The 21,026-nt window shown below is 41.2% G+C and overlaps 1 protein-coding gene across 1 annotated transcript in view; it reads right to left on the minus strand.

Moving 5' to 3' along the window:
* ELOVL2 (ELOVL fatty acid elongase 2) overlaps positions 1 to 15,857 on the minus strand; it is a 56,468-nt gene extending 40,611 nt beyond the window's left edge. The window contains exon 1 of the mRNA XM_020797098.3: positions 15,634 to 15,857. Within this exon, the coding sequence (XP_020652757.2) occupies positions 15,634 to 15,636 (3 nt within the window). The 5' untranslated portion in view covers positions 15,637 to 15,857. The remainder of the gene's footprint in view (positions 1 to 15,633) is intronic.
* Positions 15,858 to 21,026: the final 5,169 nt, after the last annotated feature.

Genomic DNA, 21,026 nt, shown 5'->3' on the forward strand with positions numbered 1-21,026 from the left:
ATGATGGCCAGCTGGTGTGCCAATCCTAAAGGCAGACTCCTGCACTGCGCAGAGCTCAGTGAGCGAGCCAGCTATACTTCTGAGCACGGGGGATGGGAATTGATACCACCTGCAGTATCAGATTTTGTTTCTAATACAAATGTGAAGCGACCATCTCTAATAACTACTAACTACTAGGTGTTCTAAAGTATCTTTGTCACCAGTTAACCCTGTAGCTAAAGCTTTGCCCAGGCTGCTGTTCAGAAACTAACAACAAATCTACCCAGTACTGGATAGAATATAGGAAATAATAGCTTCCTCACCAAGATGGCACTACCCAAGAAAAATAGACTCTGGCTAGCACACTGCAAAGCAAACCAGCCAGAAATTTCCCCCACAGTTCTTTGTCCATCAGTGCATAAGTGTAGATAGTAGAAGTTACACTATAAATTGTCTGCCAAAGGAAAGCTGTGCTTCTTCAGTGCAAAAGTATGTCACAATCTTGGGTTTCAAGCCTGTGGTTTCTGTTTACTGTAACATATTTAAAGGTGACATTACATCTGAAGCCAAGTGATCTTCACACATACTTCTGAACACAGAGATGATTATGTGGTGACGAGCAATGTCCCTCCAATACAGATGGCACTGCCTTTAAACACCTACACTGCAAACATTGAACAATCCAAGATGCTATGAATATCATAAAATATGTGTATTCCTTGCAGACCTAAGCATGAATCTTATCTGGCCCTGAGAGGAGTCTGCAAACATAGACCATAGCTGCCTCCTCCACCGCCTCCTCCTTATTCTTAATATTGTAAGGCCTGTAGGTTGCTAGCACTATGGCATCTCATGGTACCAGCTAAGGTCTCAGGGAACTGTGCACATGTGTGTGCGCGCACACAGACATATACAGTAGGGCTTCAATATCTGCAGGATCAGTATGTAAAGATTCATTTATCCATGGTCTGAGAAAATTAAAAATATTAAATGAAAATACCTAGAAATACAGATTTTCAAGATGAAATTATCAGAACTGAACCACTAGAGGGAACCAAATGTTATATTATATAGGTAAGCCACCTATAGACTTCAACTGGTACAGTAGTGCAAAAGCTGTGAGGTTTCTTATTTCTGTTTCCAAACCTTACCTTGATCTCTTTTTGGTCTACAGCTCCTAGAATTTCTTAGAAAGCATGTGACCAGTAGGGATTCTGGGAAAGATGGTTTTTTTTAAAAAAGAATTTTGCTTTCCAGGCTCTGGCTGTTACTACAGATAATTCACAGCTCATGATAACTGCACTATTTGCACTATTATACTTATGTAACTGTATTTCAGTTGAGTTATGTGTATGTAAGTTAATGGCACTACATTTTTGCTATGTGTTAAACTCTGTAGGTCAGCTAAACCGTACATGCCATTCTTGCATAGTTGTCCACTCTCTATTCTAGGGCACGGTGGCTCCCAGGGATTTATTTCTAATGATACTGTTTTACTCAGAAATTAAAGCTCTCAAAGAAAGTGTGTGTTATTTTTATTGGCAAAAAGTGCCACCCTTCATACTTTTCAACTGTTATCTTGTTTGTGTAGCTTTCTTGAGCAAAACTGGCCACTAAATCAAATTGATAAAGGTAATACAGTATTTTGATCATCTTTTTTTTAAAAAAAATGGATATGATTTGATTTCATTTTATGTACTGAATTACAAAAGAAAACAAGAGGATTCTGCATTAAGGGACTTCTAACAAAGATTTCCATGTGAGAGAAAACACAGTCTTGTGAAACTCAGAGGTATCAGAGAAGTGAATGTGACACACAAAGGCTACAATTTTCACACTGCATTTCCCGAAGTAGTTCTTTCCAAATGTCTTTAATCACTGTACAATAACTATTTACAAGACTGGAAATTATAAGTGTAAATGTCAATAGGGATTATTGCTTTAATGCTTCCCATATTCAATAGATTTTAATTCATGGATTGCTGTGCCAGTGCTACAATCTTGGTAATATCTAAATCTGGACATCTAGTAATATTCAATTCTTCAAGAACCTCCATTTTATGCTTCTGTATCCACAACTCAAAACACCAGGTAATGGCCCAATACTGCTGCACAATATCTTGCTCATAGGGGAAAAGGATGTCAAGCTTTACATAGTAAAGGGAAGCATGAATGTTGACACTAATGTCAGCAGTCAAGGTGGTCTACAGGATACCCTCTTGGTCTCACTACCATTCACAAAGTGACACCACGCAATGGAAAACCCCAGAAGTTGCTTCCTTTTTTTCATCAATTTCATCAGTTCTTACTGATGCAATCGTCAGGGCTGTTTTTCAATAAACATTAATGGTAATGAGCACCATTTCCTGGCTTTTTAAAACAGAAGTTTATGTACACATACACACAAATTCCAACAGAAACCTCTCTCGTGTAGAATTGCCCAGTGCTAGAGAGTCCCAGAAGATGAGCAGACGATCTGTACTGTGGTTGCTTGGAGAGGACAGAAGCAAGAGCAGCTGCGATTTGGTTGTAGTTCCTCGGTGCCAAAATATTTTGAAGGGCTTTTTTGAACTTAATGAAATGGTGAAATAAATGTGTTAAGTAAGTGCAACACACACACAATGGAGAAACATACATGCCCTTTAACCTCTCAGGTAAACTAACGTTGCATGCCTGCTCCACAGAATGCAGACTAGAAAACTATGTTCCAGCCTGGATTCTTTCCATTATAAAAAAGAGGGTGGGGCCAACCATTTTTTTAAAAAATAAGCAAGACTAATCTTTTCAATTTATTTTATCTGTTTTGAATCTGGAGATGTTTGGGGCCACTCATTTCAGCATTGGGGGGGAACAGTTTTACTTTTTGTTAAAACAAAATCAGAACCTCAAAACCCCTTGCCCAAACCTTTGCAAATTCTGCATAGTAAAGGAGCAGACTGTCTTCTACACCTGAGCCAAATCTGGTGCTGATCTGAAGTCCAGTTTCAAAGTTGTTTGTTTGTTTGGGCTGCTCACAGTTTTAGAAACATGTTGTAGAATGTTGATTTGCTCTGCTGCACAATAACATAAATGCACTATTGTGCAGCTATAATTAATGGAACTGTGATGGAATAAATGCACTCAGAATTACGGCTTGGCTATCTTTTTTAACTTCTAAAACTCCAACTCAAAACATGTAACTAACTGCAATATCCCTTTTGCTTATTAAACATGGTCACTTAAAAAAATCTAGTAGTATAATTCATCCAGCTTCCTACACAACTCACCAAATGAACCATTACATAACATGTAACTGGAAAGCAACTCTGATGTGGCTGCCCATGGTTTGGAATTTGCATCTTGATGAACGGAATGCCAATTCCTTGAAACAGTATTTTCCCCCACCCCCTCTTTAAGGTTCATGCCAGCCATTCACTTGCTTCCAGCACGCTGCTCTTTGAAAGAATTCTGTTCAAAGACTGCAAGAAACAAAGTGGCTCTATCTACTTAAGTCTGGCTGTGAAAAATGCTTCTGTGGGAAAGGCACAAACAGCAATGAGCACCACTTGTACAGATGAAATTAATACTAGAAAGTAATCTGGTCTTCCTTGAGTAAAGGCAGGTGGGCCCCACTTATATTACTGAAGCCTAGATTTTCAGGTTACTATTACATGGGCTGCTGAACAAATTTGGATGCCAACTGTGTGAAGAAAGGGGGGAAATGGGATAGGAAACAGAGAACATAGTAGAATCTGAATTTGTCATTCCTCTCATAATTTACAGTGGTACCACGCTAGACAGTAACACCGCATGACAGTTTTTTCGCTAGACATTGACTTTTTGCGATTGCTATAGCAATTCGCAAAATAGTGATTCCTATGGGGGAATTTTGCTGAACAATGTTTGGTCCCTGCTTCGCAAACCGATTTTCGCTAGACGACAATTTTGACAGCTTCCTCCGTGCTCGCAAAACAGATGTTTTCGGGACCTAAGCTTTGCAAGCCAGCAATTTAAAAAGCTGATCGGCAGTTCGCAAAGCGGCTTTCCTATGGCCGATCTTCGCTAGACAATGACGATTCTTCCCCATTGGTACGCATTAAACAGGTTTCAATGCATTCCGATGGGGAAATGCTTTTTGCTAGACAATGATTTCACTAAACAGCTATTTCAGTGGAACGGATTATCATCATCTAGCAAGGCAGCACTGTAATTATAGATATAACACTTAATGTGTGAAAAGCTTTACAGCAGAGGTGAGCAAAATGTGGTGCTCTAGATCAGCCATCCTCAAAGTCTGCCATATGGCCCTATGAGGGGTGGTGGTGGTGGCTGGCATATTTGAAGGGGGCTACAGACTGGAAACAAATATGATTTATACAATCCTGTTTCGGTCTATATTTCTTTCATATTGGGTTTATGGCCATGGTCAAACAAAAGGTAAAGAACGGCTACTCCAGATCAGGAGTTCCCAACCTTGGGTAAACCAGGCATTGTTGGACTGCAATTCCCAGAAGCCCACACCACTAGCTGTGCTGGCCAAGGTTTCTAGGACTTTTAGTCCAAGAACACCTGGGGACCCAAGACTGGGAAACATGGCTCTAGAGATGTTGCTGAACATCAATTTGCATTATCCCTAGTCAGCATAACTAACAGTGAATGACAATGGAAGGTGCAGACCAATATAATTTAACAGAGAGCCAAATGTTTACTACCTTGTTGCAAGCTTTATCTTGCCAACAAATACTCCTGTTAAGTGGAATGCTGCCTGTACATACATACATATAAGTTTATTGCGTAGCACACAGGCTGTTGCAAAGTACATCAAATAAAAACAACATAATACAGTACAATTCAATACACTGTAGCATGAGGAAGGGAACTAAAACCAGGTTAAATTTCTATCACAGCTAAAAACCTCTAACGTCTTAAAAATACCCTAGGGAAAACTAAGTGAAGAATGTTGCCTGTAGAAAAATATTCAGAATAAGATCATACTTTTTATTAGAACCAGCTAAGACGTCACAAAATAATAAGCAGACTTTTGAGAGCTCTGACAGGCACAAGGCTGAGATTAATTATTAGCTGCTTCTTCCTAGACCTCAGTGAAGTCTAAAATAGAGCTAAATGAACAGTTTCAGTAAGAACTTGAAATTTATATGCTCCTGCATTCGAAAATAAACTTTGGACTATTCTGTTTTATATACCTTTGTGACCAGGAACGGTGAACATTGAGATACGCAAGAATTCCCTCCAATCAAAACCAGTTTTTGCACAACTCTCTATAATGTATGAGGACATCAGATTATATCAAGAAGTAATTTGAAATTAAACTTTGGACACCCACAAATTGGACCCCATACTTCCCCAAAGTTTGTCCCAAAGTTACTTAAAAAGCTGGAGGGAGGAAACACTGTTGTGATTTTTTAATCTGTACAGACTTTTGCCTATATAGCAAAACAAAAGACAGGCATGTCAAAGAAAATGACGGCAAGTCCCATGGAAGTCATAGTTTTCTTTAATGCGCATAAATCAAACCTAAGTCCCTTCTGTGGAAGGCAATACAGTAGTAGCAACAACTTCCTTGTGTCTTAGTTGTGAAGAAAAATGATCTTGGACTGTAAAGATCAAGCACAGCATAATGGCTAGAATGCCCTACTGAAAAGGTTCCCAACTTTGGGTAACCCAGGTGTTCTTGGACTACAATTCCCAGAAGCCCTTTCAGCTGTGCTGCTCAGGGTTTCAGGGTGTTGCAGTCCAAGGCCACCCAAGGTTGGGAACTCTTCATTCAGCCATGAGGCTTGCTAGTTGACTCAGCCATTCTTATTTTCTCTCTGCCGAAGGTATCTCTCAGTGCTATTGTGAAGAAAGAATAGGGGAAGCGGGGGCCATCAGCCCACCTTTGAACCCTCAGCACTAAATCAAAGCACAAGACAAAAACAATTCTGTGATAGAAGGCATGCTTTGCACACATTTCCCAGAGTTAGGTCCCTGGTATCTCTCTTGCTGGTCAGTTTAACTCTCTAAAATGCAACTTCCTATAACCATGATCTAATAGTGCCATTCTTACAACAGAAATAGTTCCATGAGTCAAACTGGGAACCAAGTGATTTCTCCTCTCCTTGCAGCTTCCCCATCACCACCGCAGGTCTTCAAAATACAACTGAGACAGCAGGAGAAAACTCAAGACACATTTACATAAATCCAGGCATTACAGGAGGCTGTGGGAAGGAGCAGAGAAGGTAAACGTCCCATTGCCCTTCACCAGCACAACGTTGGATTTATTTAACCCTGAGGTCTTAACTCTTCAGAGAAGTCACAGAATATTACCTGACCTGTTCTGGCTTTTTAATGATTTCCACTCTCTGTTCTTCATTTCTTCTGTCACTTCAGAGGAGCATGGTAGTACAGAGGATGAATCCCTCTTTCATCTCTCCTCTGAACTGCCAGCCAGTGGCATTGTGTGCACACTTGAATTCTTGCACCCCCAAGCAATTCTGTTACAGAAGCCCCAGAAGTGTATTTTTTCGGGGGTGGGGGAGATGGGGGAAAGAGCTTGTTCTGCTGATTAGCCTGAAAGGATATAGAGCACAACAGGAATGGTTCGCTAGCTTCTCTAAATGATCAGCTAGATAGATGTTTTTCCTATATTTGTTACTCTGAATATTTTCCACTTTTAGTAAGACACTAGATAACATCCAGTAGTAAATCACAGCTAGAGCAGACTCACTGAATCAGTGGAACTTATGCAGGAGTTGACTCACAAGGCCCCGCTGACGCAATGGGCCTACTCTAGTGGCAACTTACTATTGGATTTCAGTCATTGTAAAATTACTTAATACCATGAAGTCCGAATGCAATACAAGTAAAACTGTGAAATTGGAATGGATGCAACATTAGTTAAAACTAATAAGAATGTTGTAATTAAACTTATTTTTCTCTTTCTAAGTCACTGTACATAGCAAATCCATATATTTACGGTGGGGACACAGGAAAAGACCTTCTCTGTCACTGTTCCCAGACTTTGGAACTCCCTCCCATAGGAGGCCAGTTTGTTCTCATCCTTACTGTCCTTCTGCAAACAAATGAAGACCTTTCTCTGCAGGTGAGTCTTCCCTTGAGTGACTGGCTGCCTGAGTAGGGTTTTTAAATGGACTGTTCTGCCTTACTACTTTGAATGTGCTTTTCTTAATGCTTTTGTTTACCATTTTTAAGTGTGGCATTTGTTTGATTCTTTTTAATAGTTGTATACTTACTGTTTTTAGCTTTAAATATTGTCTTTTGGTGATGTGAGCCACCCTAGGGCCTCTTGGAGGAGAAAGGCAAGGCGAAAATATTTCAAATAAAATAAAATAAATATTAAGCTATACAGATGTTTATGCCTCTTTACAAAATAACTATGCTGAGTTTGCAGTACAAGGCCTAAAGCTAAAAAGCACATTCCTATGTTTAGACCTATACAGTACCTGGAGAAGAATCCATTGGAAAAGGAGGCGGCATAGTGACCATATATTCTTATTCTTTCTTCTGGGTTTGAACTGCATATGGATCTGTTGTGGGGGTCCATGGCTGTATGTTTCAACAACACTCTGCTGCATAATTGAATTTAACAGTGGACCCGGCTCACCAGAAGAGCAAGGCTGTACATTTTGGTTCAAATCATTAGTAAGGGGCAGTCTCAATTTTCTTGAACCCAACAAATGAGCTGATATTGGAAAGTGTTCAGTCATACTTGGCCCAAAATATTCTGTTGCCCAGTGTGAGGCAGCAAATTGTTCCTACACCCATAGAAGTCAAGATGAACAGCACTCTAGACTCACTGGCCAGGCGATTTAGTTTCACATGTGAGCCAGAAAATCCCACTAACCTACATCCAGGCAATAAAACTGCAATTAGAAAAATGTAAAACTTTCATGACACCCTTGATCTGCTGCCTACGGCAATTGACACATTTGGACTAAAAGCAGGGCTGGCCAGGCTCTTGACACCTTGCAGGGAGAAAACATTTTTCTGTGTGTACTGCTGATTTCACATCCTTTGATTTTAATGTTAGCTGTGCCCCATGCCTTTAAAGGCAGAATATAGCCCTGCTCTGAAGATAAAATACTTGCTTTGAGAGGGGTGCTTGCTTGTAGGAACCCAACTCCAAGAAAACTTTAGACAACAAGGACGTTAATAATCCCTGTATCAGCTAAATTGATACTGTGAGCTTGTCCTTGGCACTAGGCAAACTGATGACAAAGTATCCCTGGTCAGCTGCCCCAAAGATTTAAAAACAAAAAAACAAAAAACAAAACAAGGTTCACAGTACATAGTACAGTAGCAGCTAACTGCCAAAAATTGCTGCAGAAATCAGTTGTAGGGAAATCAGTTTTTTCTTGCTATGAAAATACGAAGCTGCTACCTGGCCCACTAGTGTCTGTTCTCTCCAAAGTTTCTGGAGCGGACACAGGTTTGTTCATGCCTCTCTCTGCTTCCAGCTGGAGGCACTGGGAATGAACCGGGAACTTTCTTCATAAAAAATAATGTCTTTATCCAATGAACTGTGTATAAAGCAGAACTTGTACCAAGCAGACACAGCAACTGTGGGATTCTGGGGGAGGAAGTCCCAAAAAGTGACTCTTGCAAGCTCTGGTTAAAGTTACATACTTACCCCATGTGTGATGGCCAGACATTATAACTTTTTTGGCAGACATACTAGTCTAATACCAATGCTACCCCAGTAATATGCAATTATCCCCTATCACAGGGGGAAAATATTATGTAAGATAAAACTTGGGGAAGAAGGAGAAACCATGTGGGCTACTTAAGCTCAGCCCTGATATGAAAGCAGAAAATATAAGGCACACAAGAGCACAATAAGAATAATTTTCATTATAATGAAAACATTTTCTCTCCAGACATATAAGCAATAATATGGAAGATCAGAGGCTTTAAAACTCTTTGTATTATCTAAGACATGGGTATATGCAGCATCTTTGGTTGAGGCTTTTTTCCCTTCAATTAACTGAAGGCTGTGTTGTGTTCTGTGCCATCAAGTTGGAACCAACTTATAGCATCTCTAATAGGGCTTTCAAGGTAAGTGAGATATTAAAGGAATGGTTTTACCAGTTCCATTCCCTCGGTGAGTTTCCATGGCCAAATGAGGAATTGAACTCTGTTCTCCACAGCCGTAGTCCATCACTCTCTCCACTACACCACACTGGACACCATAAACTGGGGCTAGTTATTTGCAGAATTTTTGAGAAGAAAGGGCAAGTTAAATGCAATATCCTACCTTCAGAAGCACAGCACAGTTCTACCTACTGAGAAGTAAGTACCACTTAGAAGATCCAAACAAAGACCATATTAGAAACAAATGGATTTCTTTTGTAGGAACATATTACATTTATTTTTGTGGAAAAAACACCTTACACCTGCAGATACCATTGAAATATCCCAGTTTTTCACAGGCGACTGATGTCCAGAGAGGAGGGGGTGTTATCTCACAATGACAAGATAAATCGCACCATGGCTGCTGAGAAGGCATGGAGAGGCCTGTGCAGTTTTGTAAGTCACTTAGCAATTTTGTAAGAAGGATGCATGGTTGTGCAAACATTTGCAAAGTCAATCTTGTGGCTCAGGATAAACAACACATGTACAACTGAGAGCTCTAATTATTAAAGGAAAGCATATTCTGATTGTTGTGGGTTTTTTGGGCTCTTTGGCCGTGTTCTGAAGGTTGTTCTTCCTGATGTTTCGCCAGTCTCTGTGGCTGACATCTTCAGAGGACAGCAAATGTGCTCTGGTGTAGTTGGCTTGGGAGTGGAGTATTTATGGCTGTGAGATAGGCTAGTTTGTGAAATAGGCTATTGTCCTAATCAGAAAATGGGTGATTAGTGTGTTTTGTTGTGGGTGTATTGTTGTGATAAGGAGTGGAGATTATCTGTCCCTGTGATTGATGGGTGTCATTAGCTGGTCTTTTGTGTGTAGTAATCCCCTGACCTCATGGCTGGGTGGAGTCCGTTGACCTTTTGCACTCTGTGTTTTTGAGAGCTGGGAGCCAGGTTTTGTTGAGTTTCAAACTTTCCTCCTTCCTGTTGAAGTTCTGTGGATTTCAATGGCTTCCCTGTGCAGTCTGACATAATGATTGCTGGTGTTGTCCAGTATTTCAGTATTTTGAAATAGAATTTCATGTCCAGTTTGTTTTAGGGCATGTTCAGCTACTGCAGATTTTTCTGTTTGTTTAGTCTGCAGTGTCTCCCATGTTCTTTGATTCTGGTGTGGATGCTTCATTCTGTGGTTCCAATGTATACCTGGCCACAACTGCAAGGTATCTGGTATACTCCTGCAGTGGTGAGGGGGTCCCTTCTGTCCTTTGCTGACCGTAACATTTGTTGTATTTTTGTGGTGGGCTTGAATACTGTTTGTAGGTTGTGTTTTTTCAAAAGTTTCCCCATGCGGTCTGTGACCCCTTTGATGTACACATTTGCTGTCCTCTGAAGATGCCGGCCACAGAGACTGGCGAAACGTCAGGAAGAACAACCTTCAGAACACGGCCAAAGAGCCTGAAAAACCCACAACAACCATTAGATCCCGGCCGTGAAAGCCTTCGCGAATACAAAGCATATTCTGCTAACACCTGTTTCTTCAGACTGAATCTCATGGTAGAACGGGACTAAATATTCTCTAATTATTATGAAAGCCTTACAAAGCTTTGCTAAAAGATAAATGGCATAAACACATTACAAATCTAACTGTTAATTTTTCATAAAGTGCAATTATTATCATCCTGAATCTAAAGGCATTACTGGGACACAACTACTGCTATATTGTTATTGCTTACAAAAAATTGGTTCAATCCAAACTCAGTCATACTCAGTGACTGAAATCAGCTGGGTTTATATTAGTCTGAACTAACTTGTCTCATTGACTTCAGATTACATTAATCTCAACTAACTCTTTGCATTTGACTCAATGACTACTATAAGCATGGCCGTGTTAGATCTGGGTCTGCCATTTTATAAGCAGAAGCACCGTTTCCATCCACTGAAAACAAACACAATCCATCGAAGTCTCCTACTAGAAGAGCGGGGACAGTGAGGCAATTTTTGCCAATTCTTCTTTCCCACTGTATTCCTTTCTCATGCTGCTCCTGGTGACACCATTGCCCTAAAGGTAGCTGCAGGGGAAAGGAGCCATTGCTAACGTTGCCTGCCATCCATTTACTGTATTCCTGTGCACGCAGAGCTCCACTAAGCACTAATTCGGCTCTAACCCAGCATCCTTATGATCAGCTCACATGATGGCCCAGAGCACTGGTTTTTAATTGACAAAATTGTTAAAAATTATGAAGTTCTGTTTGGTCACCAGACTTAAATTTTACACAGGTTCTGAAGGCACAAACTAAATTCGGTACAAACGTCTGAATTTTCATTCATTTGTTCATTCCTTCATTCAGTTTGTATCCCATTTTCTCCCCAGAAAGGAACTCTATCAGCTTTATGGATTAGCTTATAGTGCTTTTATCAGACTTTTTTTAAAAAATCAGATATTGGATTTAATTTGCCGTTAGCCTCAACTGAGCATAATTCAAGTACTTGATATTCTGTTTATTTAGGTTTTTTAAAATAAATGAAACAATGAAATAAATAAATAAATAAATAAATAAATAAATAAATAAATAAATAAATAAATAAATAAATAAATAAATAAATAAATAAATAAATAAATAAATAAATAAATAAATAAATAAATTCTTACCAGGATAAGTCACCATACAGAATACATTTCTATTTTTTAAAAATTTAACTCTCTAAGGCCTCTGAGTATTCTGGGTAGTTTAATGTTTAGCTTAGTAAGAAGAACTTAATAGCCGGTATATGACCTTATGCACAGATTATTCACACCTAGCTGTTAATTATGTAATATATCATTAACTACATGTTACTATTAGTATGCTCCTTGGAGATCTATGAGGCAATCTCATTTGTTGTCACAACAAACATACTGTAATACATGATCGTGTTGCTGAGAAATGAATTTGGTTATCTAGGTACCTTGCACCTCAGTTTCCTCACTCATACAATCGTCGAACTGGCTCATAAGACCATATAGCAAGACTAATAATGGGGTTTTTTATTCATTATTTATACATAGTATGTCACTCTACAGCTGAAAAAACTCTTAAAGAAGCTGTATGTTAATAAAACAAAGACAAAATAGTCCCTCCATATGCATAATTCAAAAGAACATGACAAAATGAGAAAAGAAGATGGGGATGGAAAAGAAAACCATGATATGTTACTATGTCAATCCCCTTTTTAAATTTATTTGCACGTGGAAATGTACTCTTTTGTTCTTATTTCCTGAAAACAGGACCGGTTTGCTGCACATGTAGATATCTTCCCTCCCTCCCAAAATTTTAGAGGAACCCAATCCCATCCCAATCATCAGCCATCCTTGCCTACAATTATCTGCTAGGCATGGTTGGTTGGTTGGTTTTTAAATTCACAGTCTATTAGATGACCCCCTCCCACTCTCAAAATGTTCAGCTACATCGTATTTTTTATTTATGTCACGCCCATCACTTTTAAAAACCTTCACTTAAAATTATTCAATGTCCGATTAATGGTAATGAAATATAAAGGAGGGGTCCTTGGCAAAATGGAATCAATATAAAGTGACATGCAGTGTCCTTCAGTATCCTCCAAAGCCTAACTCTCTTCAGTTTCATTCTATATAAGATACAAAATCTGTTAAGAATACTTTTGAGTGGATGGTTGTTGTAGGTTTTCCAGGCTGTTTGGCCGTGCCCAAAAAACCTACAACAACCATTGGATCCCAGCCATGAAAGCCTTCAAGAATACTTTTAAGTAGAGTTTGAATTTTATTTTATTCCTCCTCCATCTGTTTTCATTGCATTTGCTCTGCAATGTCACCATTGATCCACTATTACATTCATTAGTTTAAATTATTTTTACTAAAAGATATTGCAATTCTCTGAATATTTTCTCTCTCTTTCATTGTGCACAAGTCAGGGCTCTTTCAGGTAGCTAGGGAAGAAAGCCATATCTAGTCTAAGTTTTATTTCAAGCAAAGGTGAAGTTTAAATAAATGTCATCTAATTGCCATGCTGCTTGAGGCTAGTAATTATCATTACAGGTATCGAGAAACTTTTCCAAAGCATGGAAACAGTAGATTTGTTTGTTCTGCCTTGTTTTTTTAAATTTATCATAGAGATCTGGAATGTTTATTTGGTTCCTCACATTTTGTTGGACTGCAGTTCCCATCATCCTTCATTATTGATTGTCCTAGCAAAACATAATGGATGATACAATCCCAAAACTTTTGGAGGGCCACATATTCTCCAACCCCCACTCCAGAATATATGCATGAAACATTCCATGAAATACTAAAGAATCTTCTGTACCAAAATAAGTTTTGCATTTCTTCTAAAGGCATTCTACAACACAAAAAATTTGAACAACATTCTAAAAAACCCTAAAATCTAATACAAAAATCTTCACAAAAGACCCACTTCAAAATGGGTTATATAGAAGTAAAAGTGGAATACTAATTCTCAACCATGCATCCCAGATCATGGATTTGTGATACAAACAGGGTTTTTTTTCTCCCCAAAATCAGATGCCATGCACAAACGTCCTGGGAATTTGCAAACTGTTTGGGTCTGGAGTTTCATCAAGTCTTCAATCTAAGAAAGATGCCGTTCGTATTATGGGTGCTGAGCCAGCCGGCTTTTGGACTAGCTCTTTGAGCAGCATGATGCTGGCCAGAAGTCAGGAAGGAGTTGATTACTTCCTCTTGAACTAGCCTTCCCCACACTCCTTTAATCTGACTGCCACAAAGGCAGGTGAGAAAGAAGAAATGTAGCAATGCCATAATGCAGGGGTTCCCAACCTTGGATAAAACCAGGTGTTCTTGGACTGCAACTTGCAGAAGCCTTCACCACCAGGTGTGCTGGGGAGCTGCAGTCCAAGAACACCTAGGTTTACCCAAGGTTAGGAACCACTGCTGTAGTGAAACATTTATGACACACTAGAATTTGCAGTTTTTCACACCTCACTATGGATATAACAATAATTATTTATTTTTTTCCTTCTCTTTGTTCCTTTTAAAGAGATGGTGGACTCTGCAAAGCACAGCTGATTAAATTGTTTCTTTGTTTTATTCCTATACTGCCCCATTAGTGAAATGCACTATTCTGGGTAGCTTACAATGATAAAAGCAAATGATCAATCGAATTCAGATTAAACACACAGAAAATGGCCAAAGACTCAAAAGTGGCATAAATTACAACTCACACACAGAACATGAGGCATATTGAAATTCCAGAAGGGTAACCAAAAAGCCACAAACATTCTCACTTGGAACTCACTTCAAATATACAGTAGTGGAATTCCAATGCAATTACACAATTGCACTACAAAGGAATCAAGGTGGTAGAGTAGATGGATAAGGGACACATGGCATGCAAAACAGAACTAGTCCGTGAGTACAGTAAAATAATTTTAAAACACTATGAAATGGAAGGGGAAAGGAGAGGCTTGGCTTCCAGGTCTTTGGCTAAGCAACTCTCAGGATGTAAAGCAGGTTTTCCACGAGATTCTGAGTATACTTCTATCAGTGTGTGCAAGAAAGTGAGGAAACAGCAAAAGTAAATCTTTCTATGAGTGTGCTGAGGTTATATGTGCATTTGGAATACATCATATCAGTGCATGCGGATGTCTTGGCTGTGGATGGATAGAGGAGAGAGATGATACGCTAATGTGGGTCTATGTGAAATGGAAAATGTGTTTCCCCACATGTATACAGGAGCAGGCTTTTTAAAAAAAAAATCCAGTTACCTGTGTGTAGGGGGAAGCAGCATCAATGATTGTGTGGGTGTGTTATTGAGGTGGGCAGACATGACATGCACATTATATGAAGTGCATTGGCTTGCATCCTTCTGCATGAAAGAGAATTAAAAGGTAGAATTTATGCATAACAGAGAATAGACCCAGCAATATGTGGGTTTGTGCAGTAATGAGAAAAGAACACAGTGTTCATGAGATCGAAAAATAATACAGTACTGGAATGAGTGTAGAGAATTGTGTTGTGGTGGGTATGACAGAAAACATGGTGTGGGGAGACAGCGTTGCACAGAAATGTAGGAAAGGGAAAGGACATGTGTGGGCACATGTGAGTGGGTGTGTTTGGGAGAGCAAGGGAGCCGGGAAGCATGTGTGTGGAAGGGAATGAGCGGGGTGTGCGTGTGAGCGTGGGTGGGTGGATGGGTGTGAAAGACACAAGCACACACAAGCACATACACACAGAGATGATGCTTCTTTTGCATTACAGGCACATGCCGTATGCGTGCTGTCCATTTGTACGCACAGGGCGAATGTCGCGGCAGGGGGCGTCCAGCGGCGTGGAAAAGACACCGACCAGGCTAAGCAAACGAGGGGGTGAGCAACCCCTTCGCGCCAATGGGTCCCTACTAGCCCCCCTCCCCGCCGCCGCCGCCGCCGCCGTCCCTCCTTCCTCCAGCTCTGACAAAGGCAGGCAGCTCTTGCCGGAGGGTTCTCGCCCTCGTCCTCCTCCTGCCTCTCCCCCTCTCCGGATTTAGCGATTTCTAGTAGCGGGAAGAAAAGCGGCTGTCGTCAAGCGGGCCAGAAATAGGCTGGCCCCTTCACTCACCATGTCGTCGGCTCCGCGGGTCGCTTGGCGGGCGCGCTCGGCTGGCGACGGCGGCCCCTCAGGTCGGGGAAGGGCAGAGAAAAAGCGCGGGGCGCTGTCCAGGGTACCCCCGCGCGCGCCTCAGCTCGGCAGGTGCTGGAGCTCGGGAGACGCCGCGTTCCTTCCTGGCCGGGCCGGGCGGGCTGGCGTTCTTCCTTCCCCTCAGCTGCCTTCTCCCTTTCTGCAGCTTAAGCAAAGCTCTGGCCTCCTCATGCTCTCCCCCTCCCTCCCTCCCCTCCTCTCTCTCCCCTCCCTCCCTCCCCTCCTCTCTCTCCCCTCCCTCTCTCTGAGGAGCTGGCCGTGACTTCAGAGGCGAGGCGGGGCGAAGGATGGCTCCGAGGGAAGAAAAAAGAAAAGAGGGCAGGTTTGAGCGCCCGAGCCCCCGGCCGCGGAGGGGCTTTGCGTGGAAGGCCGGGGGCTCACGGATGGAGCCGGGGCTCCCCTGAAGAACCAGGCTGCGGAAGGGTCACAGACTTCTCCCGGTTCCCATTAACCTCCGCGAGGCTCGCTCCTCCTCGGTGGACTTGTGCGGTTTAGGTGCACTTAATCCACTAGGAAATATAATTAATGAAAGAGTCATTAGTGGAGGGTTGCCTTGCGCCCGGAGTGATTCCTCCCTCCCAGTCCAAGAGGCGGCCCGATGGTCCGCTGTGGAGGGCGCGCCCTCGGTGGGGGACTTCAGCGGGTCCCCTTTGCCCTATTTGGCTCGGGGACCTTTTCGAGGCTGCGGATGCTTCCTTCGCCTGAAAGGGGGCCCTTGGGCGTCAGCGGCCCGGAGGCGAGAGCGGCGGCTCCCCTGAAGGGGCTGGAGAGCAAAGAGGCGCTCGAGGCGCGCCCGGCGAGCAGTGACTTTTCGGAGGGAAGCTCCTCTTGCGCTCTTTCACCCTCTTGGTGGGGAGCAAGTCCCATTGAATTCAGCACGGTTTGCGTCTCCGAAAGAGGTGGGTAGAGGGGTGCTGACAGAGAAGTTGGGTCCCCACCACCCACCGCTCAACAGGAAGTGTGACCAGCAGGTCGCTTTGCTTTTAATCCCATCGTAATCCCAATTCACACGAAACATGGAAGGCAGCTGGTATCAAGTTTCAAAAACGAGACTGTCAAAACGCTTTTTAAAACGACACAAAAAAATCTCTTCAAACCGTCACAAAAGAGGAGGGGCATTGTTTTTAGAACTGTATTTACGCTGTAATAGAACTCCAAGGTTAAGAGGGAAACAAACAAACAAAGAGGAGTATGGGATTATTTAGATCACTAAATAATCACAAACATAAACTAGCTTTAAACTCTGTACAGGTCTTCATCAGGCTGGGCAGAGCAGAATAGCAGATGATGCAGGAAAAAAAAACGTAAACGTTCCAGACATCATGGCCAGATGTGTGTGCTAGGTTCCTTTGTTAAAAATAACTTTCAAAAAGGGAACTGCAGATTCAAATCAGAGGTGTAGGTTTTAGGTTCCATCTCTGGCGGGGTTGACTTGAATGTCTCCTCACACACCCCAAACCCCCAATATCGCTGCCCAATTTATTCGACAAGGGCTTGCTAGTCCTTCATTAATCAGCATTCCGCCTCTATTCATTCCCCCCAGCCAAGCTCTGTGTCCTGGCCATGACCATGCGGGGAGGAGAAGCCCTTTCTAAACACACTTTTCTCAAGATCCCACCACCAGTGATGATGGTGTAGAGACTCTACTAAAGAGAACCAGGCCTTGCCCTGACTTTTCAAATAGTGAGGAGAAGGAAGTCAACTTCCACCACCCTCAACTATTCTTTTTGAGTTGAGCTGTCCCTCATAGTGAGAAAGGACACAGGTGGATTATGTGGTGTGGATGCGTTTTGGTATGAGCGATCCCTTTTACTGTTCAAAAATGTCCATGTGTACAGGAATCTAATGTACACCTCAGCCATATCATTACAATCTCTATTATCATCCATCATACAGTTCTTTACTATGAGGAGGTTGTTTACTATGAGGAGGGGAGTTACTTTTCATGAATATATTCAATTCATAAATTTTAAAAAGGCACGGCAATTAATGAAAACAATTTTGATTTTTTTAAAATAATGGACAAACTATTTTTTCTCATAAAAAGTTTGAAAAAAATATGTTTTGATTATGATCATGACGATGTACCATTAAGTCTATTGTGACTTATGGCAATCCTTTCCAGAGTTTTCTAGGTTTATAGTACTCGGAAGTGGTTTACCATTCCCTTCCTCTGGGGGCACCCTGGGACTGCAGCTTGCCCAAGGCCACACAGGCTGGATATTCTCCCAGGAAGCACGGGGAGGAATTCCACCTGCATCTTCTGGCTGTATAGCCACGTATCTAACTCAATGAACTATCCATTCACCTTAAGAAATAGCAAAGATAAAACAACGTTAACCTGATAAACGATGGTGATCTCACACATTCTTGTTGCAGGGGACATGTCCTCCCCTGCAACACGGTGATGAAATAACCCAGAATCTGCCCCAACAACAGATGAATTGTGTTCCTTCTACAAACTGAATTTTTTTTACTTCATTTCTTTTTCTTCCAGAATAAATTATTCAAACAGCTATTATTCTGCGTAGTTTGCTTTACATTCATGAGTCACTAGCAGGGGCAGGAAGAACTAGGAAAATTTTACTCATCAAACTCTATAGCTGCTGACAATCCTCCAAACACACACTCAATCATTTTTTTTTAAACATAACAACTGGGAGGTTATGCTTTGTATGCAGGGCATACAGAAATTGTTATGAATGATATTCTGCATTTGTCCAACCTCTGCTGAAGTATTGTGTCCAGTTCTGTGTACCACAATTCAAGATGAATATTGAGAAGGTGACTAGGATGATAGATGTTTTGGAAAGCAAGCCCTACAATGGTTGAGGGAGTTGGACATGTTTTGTCTGGAGAAGATGAAACTGGGAAGCAATATAATATCCATCTTCACATACGTACCTGAAAGTCCGTCATGTTGAAGATGAAGCAAGGTTGGGAGGAAGCAAGCTAGTGGATTTAAATTACAGGAGAAGAGATTTCAACTCAGCATTAGGAAGAACCATGCAAACTGTTCACCAACAGTATGGATCACCTTGGAGCAGGGGTGAGCAATTAATTTCTATGGGGGGGGGGCACATGAAAAATCTGAACTGTGTTCGGGGGCCAAACCAACTTTACTTAAAAATAAAATGAAACAGTGATGTTATGATTGTTTTTATTTTAAACTTGTTAATCTACACAAATACTAAAGAGGTTTTTGTGGTATGTTAAAGATAAGCAACTGATCAACTTTAGACAAAAAGCTATAAATGGTTTTGATGTTCAAAACTGTCCACAGGCCAGACAGGAGCGGCTCGTGGGCTGTATGTGGCCCTCAGGCCACACTTTGCCCAGGTCTGATTTGGAGGGTACTGGATTCTCCAACATTATTATTGTAGTTGCTGTTATGTGCTGTTGTTACCTCCAAGTTACAGAAATCCTATGAATGAGTGACCTCCTGAATATTTATCATTAATAACTCTGCTTAGCTCTTGCAAACTCAGCTGTGCTACCTTTTATGGATTCAATCCATCTCATATTTGCTCTTTCTCTTTTCCTGCTGCCTTTAATTTTTGCAGCACTATTGTCTTTTCCAGAAAGTCTTGTCTTCTCATGATGTGCTCCAACATGGAGGGTGTTTAAACAGGGGTTGGATGACCACCTTTTAAGGATATATTAGGTAGGGATTTCTTGCTTTGGCAGTTCTGGACTCAATGACCACGGTGGTCTCTTACAACTCTATTCTTCTATAATTCTATGACTGAAATCCTGCTGCTTAATCTAGTAAGTCACAACTGGAGTAGGGCCATTGAATCAGTGGAACTTTTGAAGGTGTTTACTCACCAAATCCCCACAGATTCAATGGTCCTATTCGAGTTGCAACTTACTAGACTAAGCAATAGGATTTCAACCTATATCATGTAAATTTGTCCATCATCATTTGCTTGCCTATATTGACAGTGAACAAACAACAGATTTAAAGGCCTAATTTGTCTGTCCCTCATTTCTGCTCCTTTGGAGCCGCCTGAAACGTATTCATGGTAAATTGGCTATTGGGAGAAAAGAACTCACCAAGTAAGAGTATGAAGGATTTTCTGTGAGGACATTTCTAAGGAGGAGATAGGAACTTGCAAATTATTGGGATTTTCCTGAGTATAGGAAATGGCTTTATTCAGAGTCCAATCACATCAAATTATCTAACTCAGCATTGTAAAATTTGACTGGCAGCAGCTCTTTGCATTTTCAAACAAGAGTCTAACTTAGCCCTACCTCAAGATCTCTTATATCACCTGGTTGTCATCCAGCCAAAGACTATGCAGGTACAGTGTCGATAAACTTCTAAGACCTGGCAAGATTGGTGTGTTCAGCGTTTAGGATAACATGGTGGGTTAGATGTGCCTTTTAAAGAGTTTTCAAAACATCATCTGAAATCCTGTCATAGAGTTATGCAAATAGCATAACTTTTAGAGGATTTTTTTTAACTCCATAGAAATTGTCTGTAGCAGGTCAGGTTGCACATCTCAGTATGCAAGAGGTACCTTCTTAACTTATAGCAATCTGTTTCCAAAAGTTACACTGTTTGCATAATTGTGCAACAGAACATCAGCCACTAGAACAGCACTGCCGAAAGTATGGAGACAGGAGTGTAAGGAAGAAACAAAAGCAATTATGATTAGGACACATCAAACAAAGCAGGATAAGAATAGGGGTGGGAGATAGCTACATGTTTTGCGTTTGTCAAGTAATTTACGAGCAGAATCACATCAAAAATATTTTTAAGCATATTACATTTCCTTTCCACTTTACAAACAACTGGTTTTACTTTTAAGTCATCATTGGTTAGCAGCAATTGTAAAAGAAGGAAATGTTTGAGTTTTTAAAATTTTAAAGCTAAAATGTCAGTGGGAAAACAGGATATGCAAGGAAATGTATGAAAAGGGAATGTTTTATGGAAAACAATAGTAAGGTACACATCATCACCATCATCATGTGTCATTGAGTCAATTCTGACTTAAGGTGACCCTTTTCAGGGTTTCCCGTGTAGAGAATACTCAGAAGTGGTTTACCATTCCCTTCTTCTGGGGGAGCCCTGGGACCATGTGGCTTGCCCAAGGTCACACAGGTTGGCTCTACTGTCAGGACACACAGTGTGGAATTGAACTCCCAACTTCTTGCTCTGCAGCCAGATACCTGAACCATGGAACTATTCAGCCACAGTACATCATTTCTTTTTCTGGTGGAGGAGTAACAACTCTTAAGCAGGTCAAGAAGCTGTGTAGAGCAGGACAGGCAAAGCAGGATAAGATACCCACAACACTACTGGGTTG

The sequence above is a fragment of the Pogona vitticeps genome, chromosome 4 (assembly GCF_051106095.1).
Source record: "Pogona vitticeps strain Pit_001003342236 chromosome 4, PviZW2.1, whole genome shotgun sequence".
NCBI classification, from domain to species: Eukaryota; Metazoa; Chordata; class Lepidosauria; order Squamata; family Agamidae; genus Pogona; species Pogona vitticeps.